This window comes from Hylobates moloch, unplaced genomic scaffold (genome assembly GCF_009828535.3).
Source record: "Hylobates moloch isolate HMO894 unplaced genomic scaffold, HMol_V3 SCAFFOLD_8, whole genome shotgun sequence".
Classification (NCBI taxonomy): domain Eukaryota; kingdom Metazoa; phylum Chordata; class Mammalia; order Primates; family Hylobatidae; genus Hylobates; species Hylobates moloch.
The window spans coordinates 111175901-111194567 of record NW_026652283.1 but is presented as its reverse complement, the minus strand read 5'-3'; the positions used below and the strand labels follow the sequence as shown (position 1 = coordinate 111194567).

The 18667-nt window shown below is 40.0% G+C and overlaps 1 protein-coding gene and 1 pseudogene across 1 annotated transcript; one reads left to right on the top strand and one right to left on the bottom strand.

Annotated features, from left to right (window-relative positions):
* Positions 1–368: 368 nt before the first annotated feature.
* On the bottom strand, positions 369–2767 carry LOC116472479 (large ribosomal subunit protein uL1-like; annotated as a pseudogene).
* Positions 2768–8334: 5567 nt separating this feature from the next.
* On the top strand, positions 8335–17819 carry NAT2 (N-acetyltransferase 2). The gene is made up of 2 exons (XM_032159144.2): positions 8335–8398; positions 16605–17819. Exon 2 carries the CDS (start codon positions 16611–16613, stop codon positions 17481–17483), a length of 873 nt encoding a protein of 290 aa, XP_032015035.1. The 5' UTR covers positions 8335–8398; positions 16605–16610; the 3' UTR covers positions 17484–17819.
* Positions 17820–18667: the final 848 nt, after the last annotated feature.

Below are 18667 nucleotides of genomic sequence, written 5' to 3'. Positions count from 1 at the left end.
ATGTGGACAATTTAAAGTATCTAGCATTAAGGCATAGAACAAAGTATATTAATTTAGATGAAGGGAAAATTACTAAATCAATAGTTATGATTTAACTGGCCCAGTGTCATATGAAAGCAGTTTATTTTGACTGTCATCTTCTCCCAGGTCTGAAGATGAAGCTTTGGTTAACTTGAATTTAGTGTCAGATACCAGGGTGGACATTTAAGATTCAATAGAAGTCAAGTGTCCCTTTTTAGATGAGATAAGTGTACCCAGGGGTCAAAGCCTCGTAATTTAACAGCACAAAGATTAGTTAACGAGATTTGATAGAGATTTTTTTTTTTTTTTTTTTTTTCTGGTAGCAGTAGAGTTCATTCGAATGTGCCTTAATATAGGCGCCGGGGCTTGCCCACGGTGCTTTTGATATATAAGGCCCAGACATTCTGCCAGTTTTTCTTGAGCAATGACACCAGGAAGTTGACAGCCAGCTGAATGTTTTACACAAACTCATTGCCTGTCATCTTCACATGGCCAACAGTCACAGCCAGACATAACACCTTCTTCATGTGAAACTTGATTGTGGACTTCGCCTCATCCCCTTTGGCTACCATGTTTTCGCTGTGTGTGAGCAGAGAAAGGAACTTTCCTGCCTTATTGAGGCCTGGGCCGAGGATTCGTGGGATCTGCGATCTGCTTGATCAGAGACTCTGAAGCCAAAAATGCATCATACTTCTTGGCCAGCTTTTTGACCAGTTTCTTATTCTCGTTGAGTTTTTTCATCATCGCGATGTTCACGTCGGGGATACTCACGGCCTTTGCCTCGTCACGGTGCTGCTGGTCCCTCAAGGAACAGAGGGAGAACTTGGAGAGGGGAGTGGACTTAAGACTGAGAAGCATTTGTCCTTCTGGGGATCATAGTTCTTCAAGCTGATCTGCAACTCCACCTTCTCCAAAAACTTCCGGTGCTTGTGCTGGTTCCCTCGCAGGACTCTTTGCACTGCCTCGTGCCAAGTGTCGCCAGAGACCCTGCTGTTCGTGGCTTCTCGCACAGCAGTAACCAGAAAAGAGCAAGACCTCTTTTTAAAGGAGGGAATCTCCCAAATGATATCTAATCATCCAGCTGAAGGTGGTGATATTGGAGTTTATGACTCACTTGGAAGCTGTACAAAGATTCTATAACCTCAGGGTGATTCATTTTTATAATTTTTTGGAGAGCATTACAATCTTTGTCTCTTTGGAGAGTCAAAAGGCTTTTATTTACAGCTTTATTATTATTTACATGCCACCAAAATTCATCTGAGTTTAATCAATTTGCGTTCATGTTGATTGCCTATAGATTTGGACTTAATTCTTTCATCATAGTTTGTATCTTCCATTCACCTCACTTAGTTCCTAGGTTTTATTCTTTCCTTCTCTCTGCCCTCCTGCTGGATTGAGATCTTTCCACCTCATTCCATGTTTTTCCCTTTTAGTTTATACCGTTTCTATCTTTTGGTGGTTATCTTAGAAAATGCATATTTAAATTCTAATTTTTACTCCTTACAAATAAAAAACCTGAGAATAATTCATTTCCAGCCACTTCTATAACTTACATATCATATTGTCCAATATTCTAGATATACCTTGATTTTTAAGCCTACACATTACAAAACACTGTTTTATACCAGCATTGACCAATAACCTTCTTTGATATATAAATGTTCTGTATCTGTGCTATCCAATACGTTAATCACTAGGGCTACTGAGCACTTAAAATGTGGCTAATACAACCCAGGAACTGAGTACTTAATTAATTCAATTTATTAAGTGATTATTTATTTATTTTGGGATGGAGTTTTGCTCTCTTGCAGTGGTGTGATCTTAGCTCACTGCAGCCTCTGCCTCTCAGGTTTGTGATTCTCCTGCCTCAGCCCCCCCAAGTAGCTGAGATTACAGGCGCCTGCCACCACACCCAGCTGATTTTTGTATTTTTAGTGGAGACGGGTTTCACCATGTTGGCCAGGCTGGTCCCAAACTCCCAACTTCAAATTGATCTGCCTGCCTTGGCCTCCCAAAGTGTTGGGATTACAGGCATGAGCCACCGTGCCTGGCCAATTTTATTTAATTTAAATAGCCACTGATGGCTGCTGGCTACCAAAATGAAGACCAGTTTCATGCAATGGGCATGTTTAGATTCAAAACATCCCCCTTGTCTGTGCTCACCATTTCTTTGTAAAATCATCTTCCTTCTTAAGTTTCATTTTCTTAAGAGATAGGATGACATGAAGGGATTTTTCAGCAAGCAAAAATAATTAACAACTGACACTCAAAGTGAAAAATACTTACAGGGGTGTTGAATTCTAGACTTCTAGTTTCCTCAGCAATTTTCATTTTTCCAGCTTTCATTGTTGCTGTTGAGAAATCAGCTGTCAATCTGTCTTCCTTCTCAGGGCACCTGTTTTTCTTCTCTGGCTAAGGATTGTAAGATTATTGGATCCTGTTTTTATGTTCTACAGTGATGTGTAGATACCCCAGGGTGTGTGTTTAAAACTTACTTGGAAGTTGTTGGAAGCTGTGTCACTTTCATTCCTCCAGCAAACAGATTCAGAGACTAAGAGACTAGTGTAAAAGGGCTATCAAGAGCTAACACCTGCGAAAGACAAGGGCCAGAAGCAGAATGGTACTGGGTGAGCCTCATACCATGATGCAGAGAGGACAGTCTCAAATAACTTACGGGGAACCGTGGATCAGTCTGCCTATTAAAGGAGCGCTTAGTCACTGGGTGGAGGCCACCCACACAGTGCATGTCCTTAGCTCAATGGCTGAAGCAGATGCAGAAGGCAATGGTCTGGACTGTCAACAATCTACACTCCTTGCAGCTGAATGGCCAGTTATTTCTCAAAAAAGATCAAGAGGTGCACCTCCATGGCTGCCACAGGTTTCCCAAATCTCAAGACTGTTGTTCTCTTTCACCAAGCCGGGAAAATCTCAGCCCAGTCATCTCTTCATTTCCCACCAACCCAGTCATTCGTTAAAAAAATAAATTCTATCAAGCATTTTCAGTTCAGCCACACCAGAGAGGCTTCTGAGAACATCTAGCATGCTACATTGCCAATTAGAAGTCTGTTTTAAATTGTGTACCCTGGGAAAATTACCCATTTTATTAAATATTTAAGGAGTGAGGGGCCTCAGGTCTGAATAGCTGCTCAATAAGTGTGATTTCCTCACTCCAAGACACTTAGAAAACACCAGCCACACTGGATCACTTCTGCAACAAAGCACTCACCTGGGACAGAAGCCATCTGACATCTGCTGTCTGTCCTCACCCCTACCCCTCTCATTAGGTAACACCAAACTTCCCTCTGCCCCCACTCAGCTCCACCCTCTGTCAGGAAACTTTTCCTTCCTCACTCCAGGAGGGTAGTGAGGCATGTGAGTCGCTGCCCCACAACTGGAGCCAGCAACTGGTTCAGAGGTGGCCATGCGGCCCAACTTACATCCATGATCTGGAAAGGTACAGACAGCTCCCTTCCACCCTTTGAATTTTGAGCTGCAGGATGCTGCCCCGGGCTACTAAGGAAGAGAAAAGAATGAGACTCAGATAGGCAGAAGCCAAGAGTAGAGAAGGCCATGGTGTTCTGTCCCGGACACACGGTGCCTGGACGGGCTCCAGCTTCTCCAGAGTGCCGGGTACCCATGCACCCCACCCCGGGGTTATCCTCCCTTCCAGTGTTTTGGACTAAGGCGGATAATTGGCAAAGGACATTCTCTTCCTGTCCTGTGGCCCCTGTGAACACGGGCAGGGGAAGAAGTGCCAGTGACTGACCCCAAACTCCTCCCACCCACCCCTACCAACGTTCCTCTTCTCTGACTCTGCAAACCTCTGGGAAGCTCTCAGGCCTCGCAGAGAAGACTGGAGGGCCGGATCTGGTTCACTCTTTCCCTAGGGTCTGAAGGATCTGCGCCCTGTGCTCAAGGACGACGCTGAAACATTCTTTTCTGTGTGCCTGATCTGAGGCCTCACAGCTCAGGTGAGCAAGACTGTGTCCCTTTCACATGGAGAAGCCGAGTTCCATGGAGGCTGCGTAAGGAGCCGGCATCACACAAAGACTCGGAGGGGCTCCTCGAGACTCGCAGGACAGGGACGGCAGCCCCAGGTGGGAAAGGCCCAGGCCAGGGACACGCTGGGCCTGTGGTGGGGAAAGGGAAGCCCTCGGGCGCCCCCACAAGGCCGGCGCGCTCCAGGTCCCGGACGGGATTGGATACTCCTTTCCGGCCCAGTGCAGGGAGCGCGGGGCGCTGGCCGCCTTCTTTCTGCGCAGGTTCTGGCGCCGCCAGTCCTTCTCCACCTCGTCCGCCCCGCGCTCCTCCCGCTGGCGCCGCCGCTGCTCCCGCGCTTCTCCCTGCGCCTCAGTCTCCTAGGGCACGCGCTGGGCGGTGCGGATTGTCGCGCCCTCCGCCTGGTTCGGCAGGTCTGTCCGCTGCCGCTTCACATTGGCCTCCAGCTCTCGCGCCTTCCGCTGGTCCCGGCCCCAGAGTTCAGCAGCGCCCGGACTTACTTCCTCTCGGCTGCGCGAGGCTCCCCTTCACCTCCTGCCTCTTCCTCCTCTTTGCGCCTTGCTGGCCGGCTCGGGCTCATTCACCTCCACCGTGTGGACGACCAGCCCCGACGGCTCCTGCAGCTCCTTGCAGGCCACCTCGGGGTGGGCTTGGTCGGCCGTGGCCTTTGCTGCCTTCCCTTTTTGCCGCGGCTCTTTCGCTTCTTTTTCTGGTCCCGCTCCTCTCGTCGCCTTTTCTCCAAAGCGCCTGGCCTCAGCTCCTTAGCGTTGTCCTAGCCCCGGGACTCCTGTATTTTCTCCTGCAGTCGCAGTGGTTTTAATGTATGGGGGAAAGAGAACCATTCTATAGTCCTTTGACGAGGTCGCTATCTTCTAGTGAGCGTTTGCTCTGGGATGTGACCTTCGAAAGTGCTTCTCATCATCTATTCCACCCTCCCCTCCACTTAGGTCAGACAGGAATGCTAGAGGGGTTGGAGTTGAATGTTTCTCTTACCTCACTTCAGTTAGGACCTTGTAATTTCCCTTAAGGGAAGGAGGACCAGAATCCTCTGGACTTACATCACGATGGTTATCTTTCTCCGCCTTCTACCAGGAGCATGAAGAGACTATTCTCCAGTATTCACAGTGACAACTTGGCGGGCATCCTGGAGGTAAAACACAAAAGTGTGAAGACCCCCTGAGACTGAGCACCCAAGAGTTTTAAACTCTCAACCTTGTCTACACTGAGTCTCAACAATTCATGAATTATTACATGTCTGTATGTTGCTAAAAAATACTGGCTTCATCTGTGGTCTTCTAAACCTGGGCTTTAGTTCCTAGAATTGAGAATAAATTGTGATTATCTGTCTTTAGCTGTCTGTCTCTTTTCAGGACAGCACTTTGCTCTGTGACTTCAATTCTGTCATGGATCTCAGATGATTTATTTTCAGTTTGTTTAGTTTTCTCATTGATGAAAAGATGGGAGGGATAATCCCAAACTTTACTTGTTAAAGTGAAAACCAGAAGTTATGCTAAATGTTAAAATAGATAATAAGCAAAAAAAAAAAAATTAGCTTGGATATACAGCCCTTCTTCAGAGAAGATCAGGAAAGGAAGAACATTTATTTCTCTTTGCAAACATACAAGTTTTGTTGTTGTTAGCAAGGAAACAGAGTCAATTATCAAACTTTAGAATCTTGACATAAAAGTGATTTAGCACATGTGAGAATCTTTAAACTAGACATAACTAACTCTAATGCTTTTCTTTAAAGACACAAAGAACATGCTTTCTACGTGTATAAGTCACAGTAAAGAAGGAGCTTTTCTTTATGGTATCACTATTGTTGCCCAGCCCATCTCTGTATCTCTTACTTGTATGGTGAGGAAGTACTCACTGACAGCTCAGGTATTCCCCAATTCTGCTCTTCTTCCATATGCAAAACTTTGATGAAGTCAAATTTTGGCTTGAAAGTCTTGATGACCACCCTGTGGGAGGCTGTAGGGTATTGTCAAGCTCTCTGACACCTCAAACTCCCAGCATCACGTGTTTCTTCCCTTGGACACCAGGATCCTTGACTCTGGTCTTACTCTCCCTTAGTCACAGGTCTCCTCATCTCATAGTTTCCCATGATGGTTCTTGCTGGACATCCTCAAGGATCTCTGTCAAACTGACAATAATTAGAGGCAATCTCAGAATTATACATGTGCCAATCTGGATTGTAACACTTTAATTCCAAGTGTCAAGTTTCCAATAATCAAGGAGAAAAATGGCCATAATCCATTGACAATTCCTCTCCCATACTTGGTCAAAAATGGTCCAGATCACAGTCTTACATGCTGGAATTATTTCCTCTGCTTCTCTCTCATCCCACCTTGGCCAAAGATTTTCTAGCAAGGTCTGAATTTTAATCCATCTCTCTTCACCTGTGTGTCCTGACTAATTTGGCAGAAGGAGTTCTTTCTTAAAACCTTGCCATTTAATTCACAAATGGAAATGTGAAGGGTCAATAGGTATGTGAAGAACCTATTCACCCGTATTCACTGGGAATCAGAGAAGTGAAAATGAAAAGAACACTGAGCTATCATCTTAGATACATAAAACTGTCAAACATTTGAAGGTGGCTAACACCAAGTGTCAATCAGGATATGAGGAAAGTAGGAATTCTTCTACACAAAAGGACAGAAATCTGGAAGTGCCAAAAGAAAAATAAAGTACATCTATGATCTGCCCCTCCTCAGATCCCATTCCTAATATATATATCCCAGTGATGCTCTGATAATCTATAGTGGATATCTAGAAAGGCATTCATCACATCAGTGTTTATAATAACCAGGAGTAGGAGGCAATCAAATGTCCTTCCAAGTGGAACCGGTAAGTTAAGGAGACTTACGTTGGGTTTCTCTAAAACCAGGCCCCAAGACAAAGATTTGTATTCCAGTGGCTTATTTTGATTTAGGAGATGATATAAGGAATCACCGGTGCGGGAGTATAACAGTGAACCCAGAACACCTTGACAATCAATAAAAAGGTGCATTGTTGGCAGGCTGCCTGCGAAGAAAGGGAGCATAATCCCAGTAGACAACACCAGGAGGCAGTTTTGTACATGCCTAAGAGTAATCCCACCTTAGCATGAGGAACACAAGGATATTTAGTCTCCAATTCCCATCATCTGGGCTGAGTGGTGGTCCCAGGTGCATTAATTTGTAGTCCATCTTCCCAAGCACAGGCCAAAAGAAAGCCTTCCCACAGAGAGACCCAAGTTCATGTGGCAGGATGCCAGAGGTATGTACTGGAACAGTAGGTGCTGAAGGCAACAGTTACATCATGAAACTGCAGATCTCACTCATATGTGGAATCTAAAAATAATTGATCTCATAGAAGTTAAGAGTAGAATAGTTAGACTAGCAGAAAGTTAAGAGTTGTTACTGGAGAGAAAAGAGGGTATGGAAGCTAGAAAAAAAGCTAGAAGGAAGGATTTTGAATGTTCTCATGACAAAGCAATGATAAATGTTTGAGGTGACAGACATGCTAATTACCATGGTTTGATCTTTACACAATGTCTACATGTATCAGAACATCACACTCTACCAAATAAATATATACAATTGTTATGTGTCAAAAAACATTACATAACAATGTTTATATTTTATGTTATTAATGTAAATAAAAATTTACACAAATCTTTTCATTAAAAATGGTGTGGATGATATTATCTGATGATACCCATGCCACAGGCTAGGAGAAATAAAAATTTACATTAATAGTAATGTAAATTAAAAAACAAGCAGAAACAAAGCCATATGATACATGTGACACTTGTACCACATGCATAGAGTTCTTTCAGACATATTGTGTGGTACTTTTGGGTAGAGAAGTGAATGAGAGTGAGGATGAGAGATGAAAAGAGGCAGAAGAAAAAGAGAGGCCTTATAGGAATTGATGAAAGTGTGCCATAAACTGAGAGTGTGACTAAAACCTTTCATCTTCCTCTTCTGCCTCTTCTAAGTTATTGGTTCTGCTTTTCCTTGACCTGTTTCAAGCTCTCACCTTCCATATCACACATGGGAAGTCTGGCATCAGACTTCCAGAGAGCAAGAACTAGGTGAAATACAAGGTCACAGCTCTCCTAGCCTGTGGCATGGGTATCATCAGATAATATAATTATCCACACCATTTTTAATGGAAAGATTTGTAGAAGAGATTCACAGAGGCAACCTGAGGCTCTGCAACTACATTTCCCAGAGACCCCTGAGGTGATCCTAACTAGACTCTGGGGTCAAGGTGACACGCAATTCCAGTGAGATCACTTCCCTTGCAGACTTTGGAAGGGAGAGCACTTTATTACAGACCTTGGAAGCAAGAGGATTGCATTCAGCCTAGTTCCTGGTTGCTGGCCAAAGTAAGTAGAACTTTGAAAGTAATTTGCAGTATACTTTGAAAGTGTGGTATAAATCAAAAATAAAATCAAGTACCCCTACTGACTGAATGGATCCCGTCTTGTCCTAGGCGACCCCAGAGAAACCTGGAAAACTAAATTCCAGGCCGTGATGGAAGGGGAGGTCAGACACGCCTTATTATACACACTCCCTTTTGGAGTTCAGGCACAACTGACCAGCATTAATATTGAAATAGTGATCATAAGACTGGCAAAATGGACTGTTTGTGGGAATAAGATACCAAATTCCAATCTGACTCTGGTTTAGCCTCACATGACAATAGCAGACCCTGAAGGAAATCAATATATTCAATCCCCAAAATATATTTCTTTGACACATATTGAAATGGTCTTGCAAAACCATCTTTTGTGGGGAAATTTGCTGGTTTCTGGCTCTGCTCTGATTGAGGAGAGATTAAATGAGAGTCTGACACCTTAAAAATCTGAAAAGAGATATTTACCATCTGTTTTCTCTAAGGCTGCTAGCTGGAGGTTTCATCTACATAACATGAACCATGGTTCCCACAAGACCCTTTAACTCAAGCATTTCATTGTACTGACTGCAAGTCTTTAGACAAAGCTTAACTCTTCAACAAATTGCCAATCAGAAGATCTTTGAATCCACCTTTGTCCTGTAAGCTCTCCTACTGCAATATGTCTCAGATTTTCAGGCAGAGCCAATATATACCTTATGTGTGGGCCATAGGCTGTTGGCCCCCTAAAGCTTCACTAAAAGTCACTGACATGTGACAGGTTGATTAATAGGGGAAAGGGTGTACAAATTTATTTAAAGCCAGGACCCTTTAGAGGGCCAGAACTAACAGGATGGATGTATACATAAAGGGGGGTTTATTAAGGAGTAGTGAGTCACATGATCACAAGGTGACGTCCCACAATAGGCCGTCTGTAAGCTGAGGAGCAAGGAAGCCAGTCCCAGTCCCAAAACCTCAAAAGTAGGGAGGCCGACAGTGCAGCCTTCAGTCTGTGGTCAAAGGTCCAAGAGTCCAAAAGCTGAAGAACTTGCTGTTTGATGTTTGAGGGCAGGAAGCATCCAGCACAGGAGAAAGATGTAGGCTGGGAGACTAAGCCACTCTAGTCTTTCCACATTCTTCTGGCTGTGCTGGCAGCTGATTCGATGGTGCCCACCCAGATTGAGGGTGGGCCTCCCTTTCCCAGTCCACTGACTCAAATGTTAATTTCCTTTGGCAACACCCTCACAGACATACCCAGGAACAATACTTCGAATCCTTCAATCCAATGAAGTTGACACTCACTATTAACCACCACACTTGGGAAACTTGAGAATGGAGACCCAACTTCCCAATAAGTTACAGAAACTCATGTACTATTCCGAGGCCACAGTAAAGAGTAGAGACTCAAAGCATGGCCAGAAACAGGTAAATTAGTTTTAGTGGCAACACAGGTTAAGAGAGAGAGGAAGGAAGAAACTCGGCTAGCAAAGGTGACCTTGTTATGTAGACGAAACTTTTCTCAGAAGCAATAGATGGTAAATGTTTCTATCCAGATCTTTAAAGGTGTCAGACTCTCAATCTCTCTGGATCCTGGGAAAGGCTTGGAAACGGGAGGGGGCATGGCTGCATTAATGGACATTGTCCACAGATGCAAATTTTCCTCAGTTGACAGTTTTGCAGTGACACTTTTGCTTGTTGGCCAGTGGCAACCATTTTTAAATATGTCAAAGAAATATATTTGAGGGCAAAATATTTTGATTTTCTTCAGTCTCCACTTTGAAATTTTAAACAAGTTTCACATACTAAAAGCCAAGGTAATAGCTTTGGAGAGATTTGGGTCAGAGGTATTTAGAGACAATCATAGCAGTGGAAAAACACATTTGGGATAAATATAAATGAGCAAATTTAAATATATCATTCCATATCTTCTTTAGGCAGTCTCTTGGCTTTGAGGCGAGATCAGTTGAGTTAAACAGCTATGTCCCATTCCAGGAGGTGGCACTGCAAATGGTTTAGGCCTCTAGACGTAATGTAGGCAATCAAATTTCCAGTAGGAGGCATTTCTATAGAAACAGAAAAAAATAAATAAATAAAGGTTACTATCTGGAGTAGTCTATATATCTAGAAAAGCTAGTCTATAGCTTTTTCTCTGAGGCACCTTCATATTGCAGTGGCAATCTCCCAGATTTCCCTGGAAGTTCAAACCAGGTGTTCAACTGAACTTTCTGAGAAGGCCTTGCATCAGCAGATGTGCATGAAGGTTGTTTGTAAGTTACTGTTATTTTCTCCTGATACCTTCAGTTTGCAAGACTTTAAGAAAACCCCAGTTTTAATTTCTAGTAAATTCAAGTAAGAAAAATGGGAGAAAACATTGAAAATGTTACTTTGGAGACTTGTAGCCAGAAGAAAATTCAGGATTTGGTCTAACTTGTAAAAAATAATAAAAACTGAAAAAACAATGGACAAGGGTAGAAGATAATAACAGATATACTATAGTTTTTAAAACATAATTTTTCTGCTTCCAATTCTTCAATTTTATGAAAGACATAGTAGAACTGATTTATTTGCAAAATAAGTTTTGTTACTATACTTGGTCTGATTATTTGCATAAAGTGCAGCAAGAATAATTATTTACTACATAGGCTTTTTAAAAAATGGCTTTGCTGGAACATTCTTTTTTATAAAGAATCTCAGATTAGACCTCTTAAAAGCATCCTGAGCCCAACTAAGGATTTATCTGTTTCTACGAGATACCTGTATGAATTAAGTGAATTCTCTCTCAAGGTCCCAAAATAACTTGGGGATCCTGGGCCTGTCAGAATGTGACCTTCTTTTACCCATTACAGGCCAGAAACCCGTAAAGGAACCTGTAAAGGAACTGCATAGACAAGGTGTGACGCCAGTTTTACCCACAGGGCTATTATCAGCTTTATAAAGTCCCAATGTCAATTTCTTAAAAATATGCCATTCCAGTCAAATCCTTGATTTTTGGCTCCACTTGTGTCCTGTTACAAAAGGAAACAGATTCTAATTGAATTTATGCAAATAATTATATTCCCATAAATTAGCAATAATCACTAAGAGTTTCCAAATTTCAGAGAAATCAGGCAGATAGAAGGAAATATGCTTCAAATTTCGCTCACAAGAGTATACTTTACACAAATATTAAAAGCTGTAAATGTCTAAAAAGAAAAAAATTTCTTGACTCTGAAAAACAAAAGTAGCAATGTTTCAACAAAACCTATAAAAAGATTATTTCAGTCTTCTATTAGTTCAGTCCATGCAATTAACTCCTATTCTGTTAGATATTGGGTGAGCAATCTTCATGAACATATTAGTTCTCCATGAGAGTCCTGGGAGGTTTTTTTTCTCTATACCAGTGGCACAATCTCCAAAGTTATCATAAAGCTTCATTCAAAAGCACCCCTTAGAGTCCTATAGCTAATTGCAAACCACCTTTTTAAAAGGATCAAAGTAGAACAGCTGTCAATGACAGAAGTCTTAGGACAGCCATGGTCAAGGACACACTTAAGGAAATTTGGTTATTTCTGTGGCATATAACAATTTAACATAATAATTATAAATACTAATAACATATATGAAGACATTAGAATGATAGAAATATCACACGATGTTGAAAAACATACTAGTAACAGGTTTAATATAAATGTAGACCAAATAAATTTGAACACCATTTTGTATTTGACAATGTTTCCTATGTGATTTTAACATGCCAAATACACCGAATGTGTCTGTTTTTGGCTTCAGGGGACTTAATATCAAAAAAGATAATGAGGTCAACAAGACTGAATTTAGAATTTGATTTTGGAAAGTTTGATTTTCTTCACGCCCCACTTTGAAACTTAAAACAAGTTTCACATATTAAAAGCCAAGGTAATATCTTTGGAAAGATTTGGGTTAGGGGTATTTAGATAGAGACAGATATTGTGGTGGAAAAACAAATTACAATCACCAAACAGGTAATTGTAAAATAAGTCATTCATTTAGGCAAAGTGATAATTCAAAGATTTCAAAATGTAAAAACCTTCACTCTTTGAGAGAGAAGACTCACTTTCACAAACAATAATGCCTAATAAAGACAGCGTGAGACCAACTAAATTTGTCTCTCTTCCCCAACCCCTCTTTTTTTTTTTTTTGCAGTTTTCTCAAAAGGTAAGCAAAAATCTTTCACTAACTCTTAATATTAAAAGAAAATCTTATTCAAGGGAAATCTAAATTTTACCATTGCATAGCTTATTATTAATGCTAAAGTTAACATTAATAAAATCTTACAAACAAATCTATTTAATTTTAATTAGTTGTAACACAACGTAAGATTTTTATAAATCTTTTACAACATTTTTAAATTTTCTATAAAAGAGCAGATTACTACTCTAATAAAACCCTAATATTTTGACATAAGGGCCTAGATTCTGGCCCTGCATTAGTATGCTTTTTATTTTAAGGTTTAATTTATGCAAAAACTAAATAATCCCTTTCAAATTTTAGCCAGCTGGCTTATATATAGAATTCCTTTTACAAGATCAAACTTTCATAAACCTTTAGTTTTGTCCAATTCTTAACTTGAAACAATCTTTAAAATCTAAAAATCTTTTTTTGTTTGTTTGTTTTTTGTTTTTTTTGAGACCGAGTCTCGCTCTCTCACCCAGGCTGGATTGCCTGCCTCCAGGGTTCAAGCGATTCTCCTGCCTCAGCCTCCTGAGTAGCTGGGATTACAGCTGTGTACCACCACACCCAGCTAATTTTTGTATTTTTAGTAGAGATGGGGTTTCACCACGTTGGTCAGGCTGGTCTCGAACCCCTGACCTCTTGATCAGCCCACCTCAGCTTCCCAAAGTGCTGGGATGACAGGTATGAGCCACTGCGCCCAGCCTGTAATTTTTTTAATAAATAAGACTAGCTTAATATTCGTTTCATTAAAAACAGCTAAATCCTGAGCTATCAATAAAAAAAAATATGTTTAACATTAAGGTTTATACTTGGGTGAACACCTGATATTCACAGGCTATAAAATGGTTAACAAGGAAATAACTTTAAATGTGACTAGTTTTGTCTAATGTCTCAGTTCTCAAAGCAATCTAGGTAAACTGCTAACAATGAATAAACTGAATAAATATAAATGGGAGGGATAAATGCTCGTTGGTTGACTTTTATGTAATTTAAAGTCTTAAACTTATTTTGGATTAAAGAATTAATAGTTTGGCTCATTTCCAATTAAATAGAGATATGGAGAAACATGCCTAAAAGTTGTAGAGTGATTTCATCTATAAAGTACTGATACCCAATATGCAGTTTAGGATTTCACGTTTCCTAGGTTTAAGGTCACTAAAAATAAGAATTCCACTTAATATATAATTCTGTATATAAAGTCTGTCAAAGACCTGTTTTTGATGAAAAAAACAAAATAATATAAGACAAATAGAAAAATGTATTCTCATTAAAATCATTTTTGTCTAATTCAAATGTTATTTATGAAACAAAGTAAAAAGGAACCAGTAAGTAGGGGAAAGAGATGTAAAGAAAGTTACAGATATAAAGATGTATTTGTGATAAGAGAGACTAAAAAGAAAAGAGAATTATTTTGTATGATAAATAATTTTATATAGTAAATTTTTTTTTCTGAAGTAAGATGACTGGTTATCTAAGAAAGAGAGAAATTTAGGGTACAACAGAAAGTCCAGTCATGTTGGAAGTGGCATGGGTATAATCAAATTCATAAAAGAAATTTTGTTTGTGGTTATGTTGGCTTTAATTGAAATTGAATTATTTATAGTCATCTTTCTGGAAACTGAGCTTTAACCAAAAAAAAAAAAAAAAATACAAAACCAAAACACTGGTTAGAACAATAAGGGTTTCTTACAGTATTGATTTGCTCTTCATTAAATTCCAAGAAGTTTTAATGTTTAATCCTATTTTTTCTTTTTGAAACTTCTCAGACAGATATCTCAGAAGTTCAACTTCTGGTGTATCCTGCTGCTTTCAGCCTTTTCTTCATTTGAGAACAGCTGGGATGTTAACTCTCTCTTTCAACTTTTTGTTGGCTCTGGCAACTTTTTTTTTCTTCAGGTCTAAATCTGTTGCTATAGCCTGATGCTGAAGTGTTTCATCTTAAAGCTTCAAAAAAGCAATGTTTTCTTTCATTATAACTTAATTCTGTGCTGTTGGCTTTTCTTCCTATGAGTAAGGGCCAGAAACCCTCTGAAGGATTACTGAAAAATCAACTCACAAAAGACAGGTCAGTGGAAGAGAAGGCATGCAGATTTGTTTGGAGTGTGTATGCTGGAGTCTTCAGAATAAAGACCCAAACACAGGGGAAATTGTCCTTTTCATGCTTAGGTGCAACAAGGTATAGGCACATATAAAAATATGATTGAGCCAAAAGGCATAACCTGATGCCAATAGACTGGGGAAACCCAGCAAGACCTGTCTGTCTAGATTCCTCTTGACCTCTGTGAGCATGTACTCCTTCCTTCTGGGTATAGGGATCTTATGATCTACAATCCAACAAGGTAAGTTGGATAATTTCTTTATGGCTAATTCATACAAAGAAAGGCAGAGGGCAAATTAGAGTAATATTTTTAGGCTTTGTGGCTGGTTTTGAGAAAAAGGAGTTCCGATTTCTAGGTTCTGCCTTGGGGAAAGAGATTCTAGTTTGTACGGCCAGCTTTGAGGAATAATGGGACTGAGAGATTAGGAGGCCAGGAGAAGGCCAAAGAAAAACTGACTTCTGAAGCTTTTACCTTGGAGCACTGTCTTCTAAGCTACAACGTGTATTTAAAGTCTTCAACAAAACCATGAAACTTCCTATGCTGTTACTAAGAGTCACATATTCCCCTGCTCAAGTTACTAGTAAATTCTTTGTTAGTGTTGTTCTTCAGTGGGTTCTCCCCAGTAGCTTTGGGTTGATATCTTCCCAGCTTCTAGCCTTGCAGCAGAATATATGTGCTTAGATTTCAGCAAAAATGCCTCAATAGAGTTTCACTGATCTACTTAGGTCACATGCCACCTATCAGCCAAGCTTTGGTCCTAGAGCTCTTGTGTTTGAATTGGTCCTACATAGTTCATCTGACTGCCTGTAGAGCTCAATATGGGCAGCCCATTGTTCATACGGTAGCCAGACAGATCACTTTGATTAGGCAAACACTGTTCCCCTTATAACCCTTTTCTCATCCTGTCTCACTTTGATTTCTCATCTCGTTTAGAATAAAGGCCAAAATGTAAGCATTGGCTCCAAGGCCACTGTTGCTTGTCAGATCTCATCTCAATCCAGTCTCCTTCTCACTGACTGTGCGCCAGTCACCCTGGCTTCCTGGATGTTTCTTGAACACTCGAGACAGGTTCCAGCTAAGGACCCTGGTACTTTCTGTTCCACTGCATGGAACAATCCTCCTCATTCATATCCACAGAACTTATTCTCTAGCATCCTTAAAGTCTTAGTGAGCCTTTCTTTAACCATCTTATTTGAAATCAGTGCTCTCCTGTGCACCCACTAACCCCTTTTTTCGTTTTCACCAGGCGCTTACCACAATCTAATAGACTGCATTTTTCATCCATTTATTCAGTTTCCTATTTGTGTCACTTCAACTCCCATTAAAATATAAGATTTTTGAGGGCAAGCAAGCACTAGGTCAATAGGAAACACATCGAGAGTATTCTGTAAACTATTTCTTGAATGAATCAGTGAATGAATGAGTTAATCAATATATTTTTTGGGTGAGGAGCTTTGTGTTAGGTACAGCTAAATGGGAAATCAAGTGGGTCATGTACCATGAATACGATATACTCTATTGTATAATTCTCCTGCTTATATCAGAAACTGTTTATAAGCCTATTATAATTGATACCAATTGGAATCTCTTTTTTACTCATCACCAAGAAAACCACAAACAAGTTGTTTACCATTTGGCTCCTTATTTAATCTGGATTTCCAACTCCTCATGCTTGAAAGACAGAAGATACAATAATACTTTCCTTACAGGGTTCTGAGACTACTAAGTGAACTTATGCATGTAAAAGGGATTCATGCAGTAGACATACTAACAAAAGAATTACTATGACAGATACTTATAACCATTGTGTTTTTACATATTTAAAATAGATTATACCTATAATTAGCCACTCAAGGAAATCAAGTGCTAAAGTATGATATGTTTTTATGTTTTGTTTTTCTTGCTTAGGGTATCATGGACATTGAAGCATATTTTGAAAGAATTGGCTATAAGAACTCTAGGAACAAAATGGACTTGGAAACATTAACTGACATTCTTGAGCACCAGATCCGGGCTGTTCCCTTTGAGAACCTTAACATGCATTGTGGACAAGCTATGGAGTTGGGCTTGGAGGCTGTTTTTGATCACATTGTAAGAAGAAACCGGGGTGGGTGGTGTCTCCAGGTCAATCAGCTTCTGTACTGGGCTCTGACCACAATTGGTTTTCAGACCACAATGTTAGGAGGGTATTTTTACATCCCTCCAGTTAACAAATACAGCACTGGCATGGTTCACCTTCTCCTGCAGGTGACCATTGATGGCAGGAATTACATTGTCGATGCTGGGTCTGGAAGTTCCTGCCAGATATGGCAGCCTCTAGAGTTAATTTCTGGGAAGGATCAGCCTCAGGTGCCTTGCATTTTCCGCTTGACAGAAGAGAGAGGAATCTGGTACCTGGACCAAATCAGGAGAGAGCAGTATATTCCAAATGAAGAATTTCTTAATTCCCATCTCCTGCCAAAGAAGAAATACCAAAAAATATACTACTTTACACTTGAACCTCGAACAATTGAAGATTTTGAGTCTATGAATACATACCTGCAGACGTCTCCAACATCTTCATTTATAACCACATCGCTTTGTTCCTTGCAGACCCCAGAAGGGGTTCACTGTTTGGTGGGCTTCATCCTCACCTATAGAATATTCAATTATAAAGACAATACAGATCTGGTCGAGTTTAAAACTCTGACTGAGGAAGAGGTTGAAGAAGTGCTGAAAAACATATTTAAGATTTCCTTGGGGAGAAAGCTCGTGCCCAAACCTGGTGATGGATCCCTTACTATTTAGAATAAGGAACAAAATAAACCCTTGTGTATGTATCACCCAACTCACTATCAACTTATGTGCTATCACATATCCTCTCTACCCTCACATTATTTTGAAGAAAATCCTAGACATCAAATAGTTTCACCCATAAAAACGTCAGCATTTATTGAAAAACAACAACCTTTTAAAGAAACATAAGGACACATTTTCAAATTAATAAAGATAAAGGCATTTTAAGGATGGCCTGTGATTATCTTGGGAAGCAGAGTGATTTATGCTAGAAAACATTTAATTTGATTTATTTTTGAATTCATAGTAAATTTTTACTGGTAAATGAAAAAGAATATTGTGGAAAAACTCATCATCTCTAAAGTATATGAAAACATTGTTGGCTAATACATTGCGGATCAAAATTTTTCTTTAGACGACTTAGGATATTATGGGGCTAGGCATTTTTTCCTCAATAGAGTCTTCCTCTCATCCTCTTTCTTGTCTCCTAGTTACGTTCTTTTACTTCCATCCATACTTTGCCACAAGATAAGGAACATGAGCTTTACTGTGTAGATCTGATTTGAAATCCTGTGGACACAGGGTGAATTACTTTTAAAATCTGTGGCTCTGATTCCTCAAAGATAAAATGCAAATAATATTGATATAATTCACTGTCAGATATAAATTTTCAAAGCTATTTGTTATATGGATGAATAACATCATTAATATTTTGGTTATTGGGCCAGCATTTACTGAAAGTTCTCCTTCCATCTTGCTTTATTTTCCTGTAACTTGAAATTCTGGTCCTACTGTCATCTGCCTGCTTCTTCCTTAATTAAATATTGATAGGATGTCAGATGTCCCAGATCTGAGAGTGTGCCTTGTGATTCAAAATCTGAATCTTTACTTATCCATAAGTCAGATTTTCTTTTTGTAAATTCCAGTATCAGGGCTATAGTATAAACTGCAGATTTGTTCTTAACACTATTCTCCCTCTTCGACTTGTGATGACTATAATAATCTTAAGAGAAAAGCAGACATTAGAATGGATACATATTCATTAACAGAATAAATTACATTGAAGCATCAGTATTTTAGGCAGCAGTGTAATAGTTGGGAGATACTGGTGAGTGTAGATATGCTAGGAAGAGGTGGGTAGGAGATCTGGCCTCAGTGGGAAGGACAAATGAAAGACATATATCAGTATTTGAAAG

Excerpts from the sequence above, each read along its gene's own strand:
- NAT2 (XM_032159144.2), top strand. The coding sequence starts at position 16,611 with ATGGACATTGAAGCATATTTTGAAAGAATTGGCTATAAGAACTCTAGG.